This window comes from Platichthys flesus, chromosome 1 (assembly GCF_949316205.1).
Source record: "Platichthys flesus chromosome 1, fPlaFle2.1, whole genome shotgun sequence".
Classification (NCBI taxonomy): Eukaryota; Metazoa; Chordata; class Actinopteri; order Pleuronectiformes; family Pleuronectidae; genus Platichthys; species Platichthys flesus.
The window spans coordinates 14,551,821-14,570,770 of NC_084945.1; the positions used below are offsets into that span (position 1 = coordinate 14,551,821).

The 18,950-nt window shown below is 41.8% G+C and overlaps 1 protein-coding gene across 1 annotated transcript; it reads left to right on the forward strand.

Annotated features, from left to right (window-relative positions):
• The first annotated feature begins 347 nt into the window (after window positions 1–347).
• Window positions 348–3,885, forward strand: irf8 (interferon regulatory factor 8). Its single transcript, XM_062386061.1, has 9 exons — window positions 348–483; window positions 590–776; window positions 1,107–1,290; window positions 1,523–1,617; window positions 1,843–1,900; window positions 2,252–2,299; window positions 2,401–2,793; window positions 2,882–2,997; window positions 3,138–3,885. Exons 2-9 carry the CDS (start codon window positions 606–608, stop codon window positions 3,333–3,335), a joined length of 1,263 nt encoding a protein of 420 aa, XP_062242045.1. The 5' UTR covers window positions 348–483; window positions 590–605; the 3' UTR covers window positions 3,336–3,885.
• The last annotated feature ends 15,065 nt before the right edge of the window (window positions 3,886–18,950 follow it).

Sequence of the window (18,950 nt, forward strand, 5' to 3'; positions counted from 1 at the left end):
ACTGTTATTAAGTATACATGTAGTCAGGGATACGATCGGGTGTCATGGAGCTCCTCCACCCTCTCACACACACACACACACACACACACTGCTCCTGCTCCACCTGCACAGCACCATCTCTCTGACGCGAGTGGGCTGAGTGGGCGCAGAAATCCCCCACACACACGGAGCTCAGGGTAAACTTGTGACTTGCGTTTTCAGCCCCCCCCCTACGTCTCGCAGCGTGGGCAGAGACTTTTACAACCATCGCTACCATCAGACCATTTCTTGTAAACGCTCAGTCTTTAGGAGAACATCACATCCGGAGTGGGCGGGGCCGTCAGGTCGCTTCGGCGCGCTCCATTGGTCAGACGGACGATGTCGCCGTCGAATCACCGCTCGGCTATTTCATTCATCAACTCGGGGCACAATAAACTCTGTGGACATCTGTCATCACGTCAGGATAACACACACACACACACTCACAGAGAGACGCCAGCTCAGGTATTTATCAGTGACACTACTTGTGTTTTACATGATGACTGAATATTCATTATTATAAGATCTTATCGTCATCATTTAGGTGCTTAAACAGATTATTATTATACAGATCCCAAAACCTCAAGATGTCCAACACGGGAGGCCGGAGGCTGAAGCAGTGGCTGGTGGAGCAGATCCACAGTGGTCAGTACTTTGGGCTGCAGTGGGAGGACGACAGCCACACCATGTTCCGGATTCCATGGAAACATGCGGGGAAACAGGATTACAACCAAGAAGTGGACGCGTCCATCTTCAAGGTTTGACATCTCCCTTGAGGAACGATTGATTGTACTTACATGTCGGATCTCACCTCTTTAAGTCTGCTGCTTCTGTGGTCCAAGGATAGTATTGACTTTTAACTGTGATTGTTGGATTTGTCTTAATTCTAAGAAATATTTTCAATTGGTCTATAATTGATAAATTGATCTAGTTTTAATACAGTAATAAAGGTGTAGTTATTTTAAAAACACAATTTTTTTTTGCCATTTAATTTGACAAATTCACAGAAAGTTAGACTTTCTCTCTCTTCCTTTCTTTCTCACAAAACTATCCTTAATATTTGTGAATCCTCCCCCCCCACTCCACAGGCCTGGGCTGTGTTTAAAGGCAAGTTTAAGGAGGGCGACAAGGCCGAGCCTGCAACATGGAAGACCAGACTCCGCTGTGCCCTCAACAAAAGTCCTGACTTTGAGGAGGTGACAGAAAGGTCTCAGCTGGACATCTCCGAGCCGTACAAAGTTTACCGCATCGTACCCGAGGAGGAGCAGAAGCGTGAGTTTTTCTGTTTTCGTGGCTCTCGTGTTCACCCTGAGTCAAAATCCAAATCCTGTCTCGATTAATAATTTCCTTTGACATTTGAACAACTGGGGTCTGGAGAGCCAGCATTGCTCTTCTGTGACTCATCGTGAGAAAACTGTGGATCATTAAGAACAGTGCAGCGGCTAAAACACCCTGTGTTTGAACCATGAGACGAAATCACAGTGAGTAATTCTATCGCCCACAGAAGGTAAAAACTCGGTGATGGCCATGGCAGCTCCCACGAGCTCTGGTGATCTGACTGACTGCAGCCCTGCAGAAATAGAGGAGCTCATAAAAGAGGTAAGGCTGCCTCTCACTTCAAACATGAACTTTACCTCTTACCTCTCTCCTGCTGCACTCTTTCACTTTAGATGCCCTTTGCCTTTATTGCCCTTCACCTCAGTGTTACTGCTTTTATGTGATCACACTCCGCTGCCTCCTCCAGCACCAGCCACTTCATCTCCACAGCTATGAAATGTAGAAAGGTGCTTTGTTGATATCTTTTTGTGTTGTTGTATTTTGCAGGACGAATGCTGTAATATCCAGGCCAGTCCAGAGTACTGGTCCCAAGGCAGTATCAATGGTAATGCAGTTTGTTTCCTATCCACTCATCTCTGCCTTTGGTCTCATCTCTCAAGCACGACTCTTAGTTCCGTCTTTGTGAGATTTCAGCTTTAATGTGTTTGAAAGTAACCACAGTGGAAAGCTCAGTGTTGACTGTGGGTGCTAAATAGAGGTTGTTTGCTTCTCTGTTCAATTCTGCAATGGAAGGATTGACTAACATCCTGTTGAGGTTTGCTGACTGTGGCGATTATTTCTTTGGGAGAGAAACATTATTTCTGATGATGCAGCAGAGTAATAACATGACACTGTGGTTGTGTCCACTGTGCTAAAAAAGCTTCTTAAGTCATGTCTTCCTCTCTTGAATTCACAGCGTTCCCACTGCACCAGGACCCTTTGCCACCTAGTATTGTCAGCTCAGGTACGTGTTATGTATTAGATCAGATCCACGATTAAGTATTGATAGTAATAATAAAGTGCAACAGGCCTAACCTTAGTTCTTTCACATGGTCTTGTCTCCAGCGTTCTCCCAAATGATGATCAGTTTCTACTATGGAGGGAAACCGATGCAGAACACACTGGTAACTCACCCCGAAGGCTGCAGGATCTCTCCACAGCAGCACCTGGGCCGCGGCACCCTCTACAGCTCAGACAGCATGCAGAATGTTCACTTTCCCCCTGCTGAGCACATCGAGTACGACCGCCAGCGCCACGTCACGTGCAAGCTCCTGGGCCACGTGGAGAGAGGTGTGCTGGTCCGTTCCAACCAAGAGGGCATCTTCATCAAGAGGCTGTGCCAGAGCCGAGTCTTCTGGAGCGGGCTGGGAGAGGTGGGCTCGCCGTACAGCTCAGTGCCCTGTAAGCTCGAGAGGGATGCTGTGGTCAAGATATTCGACACAGGAAGGTTTCTTCAAGGTAAACATTTAATTATGTGAAAGCTTGTAAGACTCTGAATCAAGGCATGGTCTGCCCACTAACTGTTTACGTGCACTGTGTGTTCCAGCTGTACAGCTGTACCAGGAGGGTCAGATTCCTGCTCCTGATCCGACAGTGACTCTGTGTTTTGGAGAAGAGCTGCACAATCTCAACAATGCCAAAAGCAAACTGCTCATTGTGCAGGTAAGACCAGTCTAGACGTAACACGTGTCTCACTCAAACGATAGAGTAAATGAGCAAGGAATGAATTTTCTTCCGCCTGGATATTGGAGTCTCGACACCTTCTCACAGCGCACACCTCTGTGTCTTCTCTCCCGATGCAGATCACTGCGGTGAACTGCCAGCACCTGCTGGAGGCCGTGAACATGCGTCGCTCCCAGCCTTACTGCAACAACCCAAACCTGGACCTGTCTGATGCTGCGACCAATGAGCAGATGGCCCACATCTATCAGGACCTGTGCAGCTACAGTGGACCCCAGAGAACGGCCTGCTACAGGGAGAACATGCCGATCACTGCCTGAGCTGGGAGCAGTCACACACCTGACTGGAGCTCTTCAGCATGTACCAGGCAAAATCCATCACATCTTAGGGAGAGTCCTGGTTTTACCTGAAATATAAGTATAGAAGTAAGGTTCATATTTGTACAGTCTTCAGAAATTACACACAACTCACCTGCTGGATTAATTGAACAGATTCATTCTGTCGATTGTATTAAGAAATCTTTTATATCTTTTACTGAAAGCCTCAAAACAATTGTATGTTCTCTAAACAGCATTTTAATGTCAACTCGTGTCATTACCCTTTTTGCTGTTTTCGCAGCTGAGTCATGTCCTGTATGGTGCAGCCATTTGGATGAACCAAGCAAATGGACATATGTGTCTGATATTTTTATATTTTCTTTTTTTAAGTAAATAATAAATCTTTATGTACATTGATAAAAAACTGCAAAGCATTTTAGATGCAATGTGGGATCATATCGAGGATAGGTTTTACTATCTGACTGTTTTATGTGATCCTAATTTTACTTAATTTTTTATGAACTCCATTTCAAATTAAACAGTTTGTATTGAACTGAATGAGTTTGTCTTTTTATAATCATATGTATATTTTTATTATGTAATCTTTTTCTAAACCACACCATTGACATTTCATTTATCAACACAGCATTAACATCAATGTGTAGAGCTAGGAACCTGGCTCTGCAATTATACTGTAGCAACATAACTACACAAAATACCATACTGCCATCCTGTTCATTAGGAATCCTGATAAATATTAAGGATAGGATTGGAAATGGAAAAATTTAATATAATATATATATGTATATATAAAATTATAATATGAACTTAACATTTCATATTGTCTTTGATAAAAGATTTACCAAAGGCTTAATAGAAAATATTAAAAGACAAAGAAAAGAAAGGAACATCTCAAAAAGGAGAACACTGGTTCTGTCACTTCAATAGCAATAGCTCCGCTCTACCACCCAGACTGAACACTATAAATTACTCCTGTGTAGGAATGATGAAACTAAAACAATATGTGAAACTAAAAGAAGGATCTTGGCTTCCCGAGACAAGGAAACTCTCGGACAAGTCCCTCACCATCACTCCAGTGATGAGCTGACGCTGAATGATTGAATGCGTCAGATGAGACGATGACAAATCTTAATCTTCATCATCTCTGATGTCTCATGTGGCTGCTCTGTTAAAAACATGGAGTGAAATCAACAGGGTAATTGAGCACGAATGAGAACTGTTTAGAATCAATAAACAATTCTCAGTAGGTGTCAACAACTTCTTCTAATAAAATATGTCTGCCAGCCGGGACACTGTCACCATATTAAAACCACTCTCACACAATGTGATGTAATGCAATGTCACACTCTAGTAATAACTGCTCATTTGACTACTGTAGTAGTGAGCCGGTTGTACCTGAGAAATACCTGGACCACACACACAGTCACACACACTCGCACACACACTTACACACACAAGCACACACATACACGCACAAAGATTCGATTTCAGTTCCCCAATACAAAACACACGTGTTTTCAATGGTTATTGTAAATACTTACACACATACTGTACATGTATCACTAATAAAGGTCTAGTTCTAGATCACATTTACCTGAATGGTGAAATTTCTACAAAAGATTTATAAAAACAGACAGAAAAGAAGAATGTGCCAAAATAAATGCATTCAATATTATTGAGAAACTGCTTGGCTGCTCAATCAATGTGTTTTTCACTAATGCGAAAGTTTTAATGACTCATACAAATACTGTATAGTGAAAGAAGTCATGTGCTCCTCATATTACAGTAATTGATTAAATCGCTTACTCAAATCATTCTAAAGTAATATTTACATGAATGGTTCACTGAATAAAACCACAGGTGTGTGTGTGTGTGCGTGTGTGTGTGTGTGTGTGTGTGTGTCTTTGTACAGGTGTGTGTATGTGGTTATCTATATGGGGGAGTTCTAAGTTCCACAGAACAGGAACTTACTTCAAAAACTGTCACAGGAAACTCACTCTACCCCCACTCTCAAATATGCCTGAGAATGGATAAACATCATGTATTTATACATACAGAATATACATCAAGGATGCAACTACTGTACGTGTGAATGAGGAATCACAGGCTTGCATAATGTTTGGGTTCAGGTTGGTTTGTATAGGGGCAAACCTCAAAACAAGGAAACAAACACAAATTTTGTTCGTTTTGTCCGATAATTCTTGCCAAAGTTTGACGGGTAAATAATAAAGTGGAATTTAAATATTTAAAATCAGTTTTTAAATGTTCTAACCCTAACCCTAACCCTAACCCTAACCCTAATGATTATTTACTTTACCATTTTGAGTTCCACTTTCAACAGGGGAGCCTAATGATTTACTTTATTGTTTTTTCTTATTATCTATAGTTCCCAACAACTGTACCATTGACTCTTGTTTGAGAAATAATAACTTAAAAACAACAGTGCTCAGCTATTTTAATATATCATTTAACTTTTTTTCTAACATCTAAGTCTATTATTTTAGAAGTGTTTAAAATATAAGAATGAGTTTGCCGCTGAGAACCTCAGACAGGGAAGGAAATCCAGAAATGTTTGAGACACGTAGTAAAATATTGTTTGTTTTCTTTGGGTTTTCAACACTATAGATTAACATCAAATGTTATTTTTCTGCAGCTTCCAACCATTGTATATTTTCATTGTGGGGGACAAAATTTCTGCTCTTTTCTATCACAAAAAGGAAAATATATACAAAAACAGCTACACTCAAGTAGTTCATGTTTTCATCTAATTACAGAATTATGATGTCAATTGTTAAAAAACTGTACGTCTCTCAGTTAAAACCCTTGATCACTCACTGTGATATGTGAGTAAACAGATCTGGGATGCTGATGGAGGAAGAAGCCCTTTTTTTTTTCATAAAGACTACTTTTACTTCTGATATTGTGTTTCTTGTAAACACTCCTATTCTTTACCTTAAGCTGTACAAAGTTCATCTTTTCAAAATACTGCACAGTTGAACTTATGAACAGGATTTGATTTTGTGTCCTGTCCTTGGCAGGACGTGTGACTGGAGGAGAAGGAGACACATGCTCGTGTGCAGTTTTTGTCTATGCCATCTCTTTTCTTCTCACATTTTCAATGTCTGCACTCCGCTTCTCTTTGTATTGCAAAACCTCTTTGTGGGCGTCTGAGGCCTCCCACAATTACCCATTAGAGACAAGTGACAAACACAACTGATGTTGCCAACACACGGAACCATGGCCATCTTCTCCATAACATTTCCATCGACAATGTTCACCCACAGACATTTAAAAGAAGAAGCATGTGTTTCGTGAAGTAGCAGCGCTTCAAGGAAATTAAGCAAAAGAGGAATAACTACAAATGAAAGCTTTTCGTTGAAGTTTAAAAGGAATCACTTTTTTGTCTCTTGATTTGTCTGTACTGCTGACTCCTCACTCCTCTTAATAGTGTGGCTGTTTGCTCAGCACTGACCTTTCAGTTATGCTGTTGCTTTCCACTGCAAAATGAAAAAAAATCACCCAGCCACCCCCCACCCCCACCATACACACATGTTTGTACTTCTATCTTAGTGAGGACACCTTAACCATCCAAACTAAATGACTAACCCTAAACCTGACCTAACTCTAAACCTAAGCCTTAAATTAAATCTCAATCCTGAAGCCCAATGAAAAAGGGAGTGTTGGCCAAAATGTCCTCACTTTGTAGTGTCTTAAAACGGTCCTCCTAAAGACATAAGTACAGAAACCCACACACAACACACAGACACACACACATGCACGTGTCTCTGTAGTTGTGAGGACAGTCATTGACATAATACTTTCCCTAGCCCCTAACCCTAACCCTGACCTAATCATCACCTTAACCCAAAGTGGGGTGTCAATGGGCTGTTTGTCTTAACCCACAAACAGCCCATTGAAAAAGTGAGGACCAGCAAAAATGTCCTCACAATGATGGTATTGGACCAAAATTGGCCTTCGGAACTAAAGAAGACATGTGCGCACACACACACAAACACACACACAATGAGGCCTATACATTCATACAAACACACTCATCAAGGCCGTGGCAGGTAAGTAAGACATCCACTACCTTTACCCCTTATCTTTTGAGGGTCGCGGACGGAGACTGGGTTGCACCCAGGGCAGGTTGCCAGTGAATCACAAGACTAACATGCAGAGACGAACAAACATTTACACGCACAATTGAGTGGGACACAGCATATGCAAACAACCCTCGGGTGGAAAGACGTGATTTTCCCTGAGCAGGTTGTGTTCTACGAGCAGTGGTGTAAGAGGCGTTGGTGGTGTCTCTGGGGAAATCGATGGTTTAGAATCAGAGCGGCTGAGATGAAAATAGTCATCCAGAGAGGAACTGGGAGAGAACTGAGGACACTGTCAGAGAAGAGACAGGTGGACGCTGGGGGCCGCATCATGGGATGCAGGGAGAAAGCCGCTTAACCACACATGTTGTACACACACATGCACACACACACTACGGTAGCCACGGATCAAGGCTCAGATCCTCTAATCGGTATCAGTTCATGTCCTTCAAACTACACGTCCCTGAGGCCTCGCACCTACGGAGGTCCTCTTCAGGTTTAACTGTTCATTTTGTCGAATGACGATCAAAAAATGTTGTGACTTTAGAGATGACTACATTAAGGTTTAAAACAATTTATATGTTAAAGACTAGAAGACAGGTTGTGGAAAGAAATGTTGTTCTTTCCACAACCTGTCTACTCTTTAGACTTTGTTGTGAAACAAATTGTGTCTTGTAACCTGATTATTTTTAAATCAATGTCTTTACTTTTCTATTTATTAGGTGAGTCAATTGTCCCGGCACAAAATCACAACAAAATAAAAGCAAAAAAGTTCTGACAAGCCTATCATCACATGTGACTGATCTGGTGGTGATCTACGTCAACAGTTCACATTTATCATGTTTACAATGAACATCTGTCAAACAGTTAACAAATTAAGTTATTATAACTAACTTTTGATCTCCATTGCAACATTGAACGTGTCCACAGGCCTGGATTAAGGGTCTTAACAGAAAGGGGACTGGGTTTATTGCAGTATACATTGTATCTGAATGAGGGAAAGGGACAGCGGAGAGTTGCGTCAGTCTGTGTCCTGGTTGCGGCACTCGTTGGTGATCCCTGACCGCCTGATCTGTCTCTGGACAGGAAACACAGGAAGGAGCCAAGGAAGATGATCCAGCACACAACTTCTCCCCTGAAAAGAGGAACAGTCAGTCACACAGACCCGCTGTGAAAAACATGTGAACGGTTCAAAACCATTTGTAAACTTTGGTGTATGGGAGTGAAACATGAATGGGAGGGAATCCACCCGGCTGTGGTGAGAGGAGAATGAAATAAAATATTATATTTCAGTGCCTTGAAAGTTTTAGATCGCAGGAAACATTGCTACCTTTATCTTGTTTTTTTTCAAACATCTGTTAACACACATCTCTCTGTTCTGAGCAACGAGTTAACGTTTTCAAAACCATCCACAATGTCAGTACAACAGCAGTGTGGACAAAACTCACTTTTCAAAGCTATAATTGAAAATTACTCATTTATAACCTGTTTTCAAATGTAGCAACAATCAAAACTCTGTGTATTCACATTTAAGTTTAAAACCCCTAAACATTACTCGAGATTATTGTCAGACTGATTAGATTTGCTAAATTCGGCTACAGAGGAAACAAACAGGCTGAACACTTTGTAAATCTGTTAGACAATGCAATGTTTTACTAACATCTACCAGCCACAGAGAGATTTGCAGCTATCCAAGAATATTGTGACTTTTCACCTTATAGAGCAAAATAAAGACATGTTAACCTTTATGTTGCTTTTAAATTTGACCAGATAGAAACAGTAAAGAAATGAAATATGCTATCAATATACATTGCTGTAATGCCACCTGTCATTAATGGGTTCTTTTGTCGGAAGAGAAACTCTGGTGCAAGTGCTGATTTTAAAATATGGAACAAGAGTGTGAAGAGTTTTTTGCAAAAGTGAAGTACGGATCGTGAAATATGAGTTAGAATTTGTAACTGATAACTAAACTGATAAAAACATCCAAGTATTTACAATTCAAGGATTTACAGGCAGGAACATTCTTAAGCTTCAAGTTAGTGAGCTATAAGTAAAACCTATGCATGGTGTGATTCTGTTCCATATTCGAGTAAAACAAAACTTGTAAAAAGGTGGTGATGGTTGCCCAGGGTGGAGGGGAAGGCCAGGGTGGGGTGGGAGTCCCTTGGGATCCGGTGCCAGGGGAACATGAGAGCATGTATTGACAGATCACAGCTCAGTGCTCGCTCTGTGTGTGTGTGTGTATGAGTGTGTGTGTGTGTTTGTATGTACATGCAAAGTACTGAGGTGACGGGATGTGGGCAGACAGAGAGGCGATAGATGTGTTACCTGAGAAGCAGAATTACAGCTTTCTCAACACACATCGAAAAGTGACAGAAATATGAAAAGTGCTTATCCACTCCATTACAATACCACTTGTGTGTGATCCCGTCATTTATTGAGGCCAAGCCGAAAACACATGGCACACATTTGCATCAGTTTTTGTTGATGATCTTTTTCTCCCTTATTGATTGAGGAACAAAATCTTGTTTCCAACTATACCGTTTAACCGACTGTATAAGTCACGATGATGACATTTGTTTGAGGAAGAGGCCACACACTGGCCAGACAGCAGGTGCTGCTGGGATGGAGATTATTTAAAGTTGCTCTAAAATGGTTCGAGTGCAGCTGAAGGAGCCGGTGGGCCAAGCTGTGTGTCGACCACATGCTTCAGTAGAAAGTACAGTGACAGTACATACTTCCTCCTTTGAAAAACCAGATTCCAGACATGACCATCATATAAACGAGTGGAATTACCTATTACTGCAGAACCGATATAATTCACATAGAGAATCTGTTTGGTTCATGTCTCAGTTGTTTGGTCGTCTCATAATGAATTGGTAGGCTGCACATTGATGAACATGAAACGTTTGTTACAATATCAATAAAATTCGGATCTGTGGAGGGAAACTTCAAACTAAGTCCAGCAGACAGGAGAAATTGCAAATGATTTGCATGTTTAAAAGCAGAAATCTGATGAGAGGTTCAAGTGTATTTTTGTCACAGGTTTTGCATGTTTGTGAACCGTGTACAGGCAACCACTGAAGCAGATCCTGTATTACCATGATGGTTTGCCCAGTTTACAGGTCACATCAATAGAAAGAGCGTGGGGGAAAATCCTAATTATGTAACTTAGGACAAAAACCTAAACTCATGTCATAAGAGGGCTGAAGGGCCTGAGAAGGAAATAGTGAAACTGATGAAAAAGAGGAAACAACTTATCGGTGGTACATGAGCTGAAATGAATCTTATTTACTTATATTATCTAAAAAAAAATATTTTATGTGCATGTTTCTTCTTTACGTTCTCAGCACTGAATGAAAGACAAATAACTAAGACCATACCACACTGATCTATTACAACTCTGTATTGCCATCTAGTGGCAGAAAACAGCCAAGGACTATTATTGCTGAAAGGCAGTACAGCACTAATTCTGAAATATAAATTTTAAACCACATTTAGCTAAAGTCACGGTTTATGTAAATTCTGAACTATTTCCAAATACTTTTTTTTATCATTAGATTCTGATCATATTACACAATCATATCGAAGAATTTTATGTGTTACATCTGTGGGTGTAAGTTTTCTCACTGACTCAGCATCAGCAGAACATTGTTTAAGATCTGTGGTTTCCAGTGTCTTATAAAGTGAGCTGCTTTAGGTCGACCTAAACAAAAGGTAACATTTGTTTGGCCCATGCAGCCTTTGTGCCACTGATAACACACAAGTCCTTGGTCCGCTCGACACTGCCGCCCATCTCCTTTTTGCACAGAGACAATTCCATTCGTTCATTTGCACAAGAGATTCCATCAGGAGAAGCAGATCATATCTGTATCTGAGAAACTGTTTATTTGTTTTATTTTCTGCTACATTTAAAACCAAGAGGGAACACACATACACACACACACACACACACACACACACAAATGCGTGACCACCACAATTTAAGACATTTCTTTGGAATTACCCTGCATATTAAACTTTGCATGGAGGATGTTGCTACGATAATAACATCGTCAGAAGTTGCTCAAGAAGATGATACAATAAAAGAGGTTATAGTGACTTTGTATTGCAGCATTGAGCGTCTTTCTCACAGTTTCAGTTTGACTGTGAGTTAATGGTGTCTTTTTTCCACATTGACTCCTTTCCCCTTCTCTGTCAGTCATGTCTGTTGCTTCAACAGTTACACTCGAGTACAAAGGAAACGCAAACAGGAAAAAACAGATACGTTGAGAGATTGTTGCTTTGAAAAGAGACTTGAAGAGTCTGGTGGAGGTTATTGAGGGGAAGTCATCGGGGAGTTGAATACATGAACTGAGGTCTGATCTTATCTGAAAACCAGTCACCACATAAAACCACGGCACACTGAGACAGACACACATTAGGTTTTAACATTCATACTTTCACACTAACTGAAAAAATACTTTTGAGGCCAGGATCTGAAAACATTTCTCCCCCGAAAATGCATCAGTTGAATTTTTTGAATTAGATTTTTCTATAACAATATTTTTTCAATGGTTATATCTTTAAAGCTTTTTACATTTTGTATTACTCCTTTACTCTTTCTGTAATGTTTTGTCCTGTCTTTTTCCGTGTCCTTGAATTGATGATCCACACAGGCAGATGGCGGGCAGGCCCTGCTCCTCAGACGTCCACCCGAGTGTTTATGCGGATTGTTTAGAAAGTCCTTTTTTTATTATCAACGAGTCGCTCAAAGCGTGACAGGCAACCCTCCATCCCTCCCTCTCTCTCCTTCACTCTCTGTCACACACTTTTCCAAGACCTTCCATGTTGTGTTCAACAATGATCTCTACCTCATCTACACCCAATTACTCACCGACCCTAATTGAATACTTGGCAGAGAGTGCGGGTGGCGATGGCGTGCACCGAGCTGAGGAATCATCAGTCTTGGTCATTGGCCCCCACTGGGTAGCCTGAGTGACCTATGATGTCATTACGGAATAAAGTCCTGGAAACTAATGGACAACGTGCCTCATAACAATGATGGTGCTTTCTTTTTTTTAAAGAATCAGACTTTCTTCAGAGCCGGGCTTCGGCTGCATGTCCACGCCGCATGTCCACTTCATGGAAGTGTGAGAAAATAAGTCCAAGCTGCTTTACAGTGTTATTTTGGGCATGGAATTGAGAGAGTTCCTTCAAAGTTTGGGGATGTGAGAGTACTTATTGAGGATTCAACAAGCATGTTTTCATGAGAGGGGCTTTTTTTCTTGTTTCTCGTGAAAAGAGCTGTTTTGTTGAATTTTAATGTTGTGAAACCCGGTGTGGATACAATGTGAAATCGAGGTTTCAGATGATGAACACACTCAACCTTGAACCCTAGAGGAAGGTTATAGCTACATGTGGTCTTCCTGAGACAACAAATGCCAATGACCAGACTGAATAAGTTTACAAAAACATACACACACTCACCGACACAATCACATTAACATTCAACACTGGGTCAGTGAGTGCATGACATCACACCATCTGATGACGAAGACTGTGTGTAAATCTGCATGACTGTGCAAGTAGAGTGTACGTGAAGAAAGAAAACAAGCGATGTGTTTGATGGAACACATCGATCAGCGCAGCAGAGGGGACAACTGTGAACTGAAGATTTACTCCAACTCTCTGTGAAGCTCAGCCAAGGCAGCAGAGCTCTCAGCCTCTTCATCGCATCCTGGATTCTGGGAGAAAATTAGCCTGGAGCGTCTGCGAGGACCCGGTCCGCCTTCAGCCTCTCCCAGGGGGTGAATTACGATTTCCCGAGTAAAGTTGAACCTGGGGAAACGGCCTGAACGGCCATCCATCAGAGTGCGTGTCTGCGTCCTCCTGAACAATGTGTGACCTCTGGGCGCAGAGAGGGTCAGAAGAGGGGTGACTTCCACCGCCACACACACACACACGCAAACATCACAAACATACTCACGCACACTACAGGCTCACAGGCATCACTAAGGACCTGCAGCAGGATGACTGCAGAGTAAATCTCTTTTTTTTTTATTTAAACAATAAAAACTGCATTGCGAGGCCCACCAGTACATAACACCACTTCAACTCTTTACTCTACTGTCTGTTTCAGGACTTCATTACAGTTTCCCTTTACACATGGCTGAATTAGGTTCCTGCAACAACATGTCTGTGTTTATTAGCAGTCTAATAAACAGTAGAAACTGTATTCAAATGCCACGTCAAAAGAAATTTACCAATGACAATGACAATGCAAAAGTCGTTCTTATGACCTGCTGGCAAAAGTTTTCATTCCTCATTCTGAAAGCAAATTTACCTCTGTTCTCACATCGCATTTAATTAACATGATTAGGTGGCTATTTTCTATTAGTTTTATGTTTCATTATGTGGTTAGTGGTATGACTTATCAGCACCACCAAGCAGGTAATGTTTTCATCTGCGTTTATTTGCTTAAGATTTGAGATAAGACATTTTCCAACATTCGACTAGATTGCTCAGAAAATAATCTTGACAAAATAAATCCAGCATGTTTAGGGAACTGACATTTATGAGTGTGTGCAATTTGGTGCAGATCCAAATAAGAAAAATTGTGAACTTTAATGTGGTTTATAAGGGGATAAGTCATCATGCCAAACATCACAAGTTAAGCCTATGATTGAATAAATATACCATGTGCATCACTGTTCTATATAAAACAGAAAAAGTTTTAAAACGTAAAGACAAGAAAGACTAAATATTTTCAGCCGGATTTTCAGATTCTTTAATGTTCTGCAACTTTTTTTCCTTTGTTAAAAATATTTTTAACCTGCAATTATAGGTTTGAATCTCAGTTTTTCTCTAAGTCGCTGTCACATCTTATAAAGTAAATAACTAAAATAATAAGGAATTCATTATTTTGCCTATATCTTAGAGTCTGTTTAACTAAAAGACTCAGCTAGAGCATTAGGTAGAAGAATAACGATAGTGGCATATCTGAGATCGTCATTTGTAATACTAAAAAAAGGATAACAAACACACAGTAAACACACAACGAGGCCGGGTATCAATTAATTCTGGCGGATGATACACCTTGGCGCCTACTGGTGACCCCAGCGCTGCGGTGAATTGATCATCCATTGGTCGGACGGTCATTAAACCGGGCTGCTGGAGGGAGGGTTTATGGCGTCTCTGCCGACCAGGTGGCAGTATGAGGGATGGAATCTATCTGTATCTCTGTCTGGGCTCCTGACAGCTCTGGCTTTAGTCTGCACCCAGACCTCCTACATGCACGTCTCACTGTTTACGGCCCCCTGCCTCTCGCTCCGCCCTCTCCACACATCTATCATTTCAGCAGGACCACACACACACACATACATAACGTACACAAATACACACACGCATACAAAATCTGGCAGTAAAAAGTTGTTATCTCTTCACTATAACTTTACCCCTAAACACACTAAACTCCCATGCTGCCCTTATATTAAAGTGAACTTTTTTTTACTGTAACTCAAACTCTTAACAAGCCCTTTTGAGAAGTTAAGATCAGCAAATACAATTTCCATCTCACAGGGAGACAGAGTGGAGCTCGTTCCTCTGGTGATTTCGTGCCTCCGGTGATTTCCTGTAATAAAAGAGCAGTTCGAGGGAACTGATGCCAGCTCTTGATACCTGGACACCTGGGAATCCTGCTCACGTCTGACGCTGTAAAATCTTCTGTCCTGGACGGACGTTTACTGCATCACTGTGGTTCAAATGCTTCATATTTGTTGTTAAAATCTCATGTTCGTATGGTGTGTAGGATTTTTTATGTGCATGAATGTGCATGCATATATGTACGTGATGTGTGCGCACTGTATGTGAGCGGGGAGATGCTTCTCAGTACTAAGACGTGATTGTTGAGGTTGACTTTAAAAAGCAGGAAGAACACCCCCCCCTCTCTCTCTCTCTCACACGCACACACACACACACACAAACACCAAAACCACCTTACATTTCCTTTTCTGGGGTGTCCATCCATCATTAGTTACATCGACTGCATCTCCGGGCGCATGCATAACCCTTCATCTAACCTTAAACCCAACCTTCGTTCCTCTCTCACCTTTCCCACATTAGCTGACTTCCTGGGCTCTCTCCCTCGCTCTCTCTCTCTCTCTTTCTCAGGAAATGACTTCCATCTCTGGCTGCATGCAATGTTTTTCTTTTTTCCACTCGCTCTGCTAACCCTTACGCACGGTGAGACCATCCATCTGTTTGGCTGGGGAGTAGTGATCCTCTGGGTAATTTACACCTCTTACTCAGAGCAAGTGTGTGAGATAGTGGAGGGTGGAGGACTTTTCTTGGAAAGAGAAGTGTTTTGTTCCCGTCTCTGCTTCCACGCAGAACTAAACAGAACTACGTCTCCCTTCAAGGATTATAGGCTGCATAGCACACACAACCGAATCACCTGTGTGGTTAAACACCACGATGAGTGTCATATCATTTTTCTAGCTTGTTTTTTATGAAATACTATAAAACTACAGTGATCTGACTTTCTCTCTCCCTCCCTCTATCTGTGTGTGTGGGTGTGTGTGTTTTTTGAGAGATCTCTACTGTCTCCAGTCTCACAGGGATTAGCAGAGCCATCAGATTGCCGTCTTACATGGGCATTAGCACCAGGTCACACAGACAGGATGTTGATAACATCCAGCAAACTCCACCTCTCTCTCTCTTTCTTTCCGTCTCCCTCCACCTCTGCATTTGCAGACAAAGATTCATCATGACAAAACCAGAAGGTTGAAGCACCGAATATTACGCCGGACCAGGTATTTACGTGACTGATCACACTTTGCTGAATCATCCAGTGTCGTTCAATTCATGTCCCACTCACTCCAGCAGATGAAACTCATTTGTTATTGTTGGGAAATGTTAGAAAATCCCACCATTGGTTAAGATGTTGAAGTTTCGCTCTGACTGTTTACGCTGTGCATACACTCCCATGTAATCCAAAATAATGAGATCTATAAGAAGCAAAGCCGCATATTACACCTCAACCTATCAATCAGAGCAGCAACGCTGAAGCCCAGATTTGAGATGTCAGGGAGATGGATTTCTCCCGGGTGGACATTCATCCCCAACCATTACTTAACATGTACACACGGTAACATTAGATAAGGTCAGGTTTTCCACTGAAATTTCTCATTTAAAAATAATTTTCAATTATTTGCGTGTATCAATGCATTATTGAGGCTGCATTATATTTGCACTCAGAGAAGTATTACAAATATATTATGCATCCTTTCTTTCAAATGTTTCAAAAATTCAGACTGATATCAAAACTTTGAGCTCTCTGTCATACTCTAGAATAAAGTCTTGGTTGATTGGTCCATGATTTTCTTAACAACAGTTTTTTATTAAATTAGAAATATTAAGAGTTGTCACCTTGTCGTCAGTTTCACTTTAATTCTGACTCTGATTGCCACAGTGTCTTCTCCTTCTCCTCGACTCCACGTTAAAGCTAATTTATCGTGTTCTTCCACAGCTCTCAGCAGTGTTATATAAATTGGTCCTCCGTGCTCTGAGATTAGATGTATGAGCGTCATGCTGTGTTTACTCGCACACCTCCCCTGGGTTGGAAATTGTCCAGCGGGCTCTGGTCTGCTCGAGCCCCTCGTCGGGTCGGCCTGGGCCTGTAGGCAGGATCTCGTAGGCCTGATTACAAGACTGTCACGGAATGACAGATGAATGTTCTAAGGAGCTCTATCTTTAGCTCTGGGTAAGGCCTCCATTACTCAAGCCTCCGCTCGGCTCTTAAGGGAAGGATGGAGGGATGAGGAAGGAAAAAGACGGCGCAGCAGATGGAGAGTGAAAATAAGTCACTATGGGAAGAAAGACACCTATGTTATTGCAAGAGATGTTACTGGAGTGGGGAAGATGTGAGGACGACAGAGGAAAGTCGCTGACACTACTGAAACCTGCAGAGTAGAAACCATATAAGCAGCAGCGGTGAGTGTGTGTCTACAGTGAGAGTGTGTCTTCACTCCCGTCACCGCAGATTCGGTTGTGTTGCTTTGAGTGAAGAAGACGGAGCAGCATTTACCCAGGCCTCCCTCTGTCTGTCAGCCTCCCCTCTCAGCTCTGTTGGTTTAACCCCGGTGGGCAGCAGGCAGGCCCGACAGCACCCAGACACAATCGTGTGATTTATGGCGTGCTCTGAGATCGGTGAGGAGATGACCACTCAGATTTGACCTCTGCTGTCTTATCAGCCACTCATCAAGAAGCGGAGGACACTCAGACTTATTGTCTTTGACTCATCCGAACCGTGAGCACAGGAACTCAGACAGCAGTTAGTCATAGGAGTCAACGCACGTAGTAAAATTAGTAACAATTAAACAGCACATGTATTTATCTCCTTGGTTAATCTCTCTTTATGTTAGTTGAGTTTACAATTATAAATCATTGTCCATATACAAGCAGTTCCTCATAAATGTAACTTAAGTGGCTTTTATTATTACGTGCGTCACCTACCTCCACTGAGGTCAGTTTGTAAGCAAGATTACAGAAAAACAACTAAACAGATTTTTCATGAAATTGGTGGAAGGATGCGATATATGGGTCAGGGGACAATCCATTTATTTTGGTGCTGATCGAGATCAAAAGGCAGATTTAGGACCTTTTTTTATTTTTACATTGTGAGATAGGGCATTTTCCATTTCCCGGGCAATTATTCATGGGTCTTGATGGAAAACAAATAGCACATTGAGGGTACACATATCTATCAGTGTGTGAAATTGAAAAATTGGTGCAGCTTGATTGGATCCATGAGACTAGTTGGGCCTTGACGGAGGTACAGTATGCGCTGTGGCTCAGGAGTTACTTTTTCCACTCTGCAGCAGTGCTGTCTGTATCCTGTAGGGGGAGTCCTGCACAATGCTATGAAACCAAAGGAACGTCCACAATCCTCCAATACCCCACTTAAAGGGTACAGTGGCCCATCATCAATCCCACTGTAGCTAAAACAATAGTCATGACATCAAATCAGGAAATACATATTCATAAATTAACGTCTGAATGCAAAGTAAAGACATTTTAATCACGTTTCTAAAGCCGTCTTAAAGAAGGCCAAAGTTGTATGACGTGAAATCCGCGTTCATCCAACCGTAGTCGATATTATATGTATACCTGGCGATTCCTTTTCCAACCCAAAGAAAAAGAAACATTTTTCCACAGAGTTCACCACAGAACATCTTTCAAAACAACAAAAAAACTGAGCCGGGTTTAAGGTGATGTAAACACAGATCTATTTCTGTGGCCATGACACACTGTGGTTTCTCTGGAAAGGGAACAGCAGCCTAGCATTACAACAAAGGAGGCCACACAGACAGTGGTGGTTAGAGCATCTCTCCGGACCCAGACATGGACCGACGGACGGGTAGAGGGATGCTGGGAAAGACCGTCATCATGGCCAAGTACAATCAATCTGCTGAAACACTATAGGCTTGTGTTCTAACTTCCAAACGTTGGACTGCGT

Excerpts from the sequence above, each read along its gene's own strand:
- irf8 (XM_062386061.1), top strand. The coding sequence starts at position 606 with ATGTCCAACACGGGAGGCCGGAGGCTGAAGCAGTGGCTGGTGGAGCAG. Across the intron at positions 1,291-1,522 it reads ACCCGAGGAGGAGCAGAAGC|AAGGTAAAAACTCGGTGATG; the intron begins GTGAGTTTTTCT and ends TATCGCCCACAG. Across the intron at positions 2,998-3,137 it reads GCAAACTGCTCATTGTGCAG|ATCACTGCGGTGAACTGCCA; the intron begins GTAAGACCAGTC and ends CTCCCGATGCAG.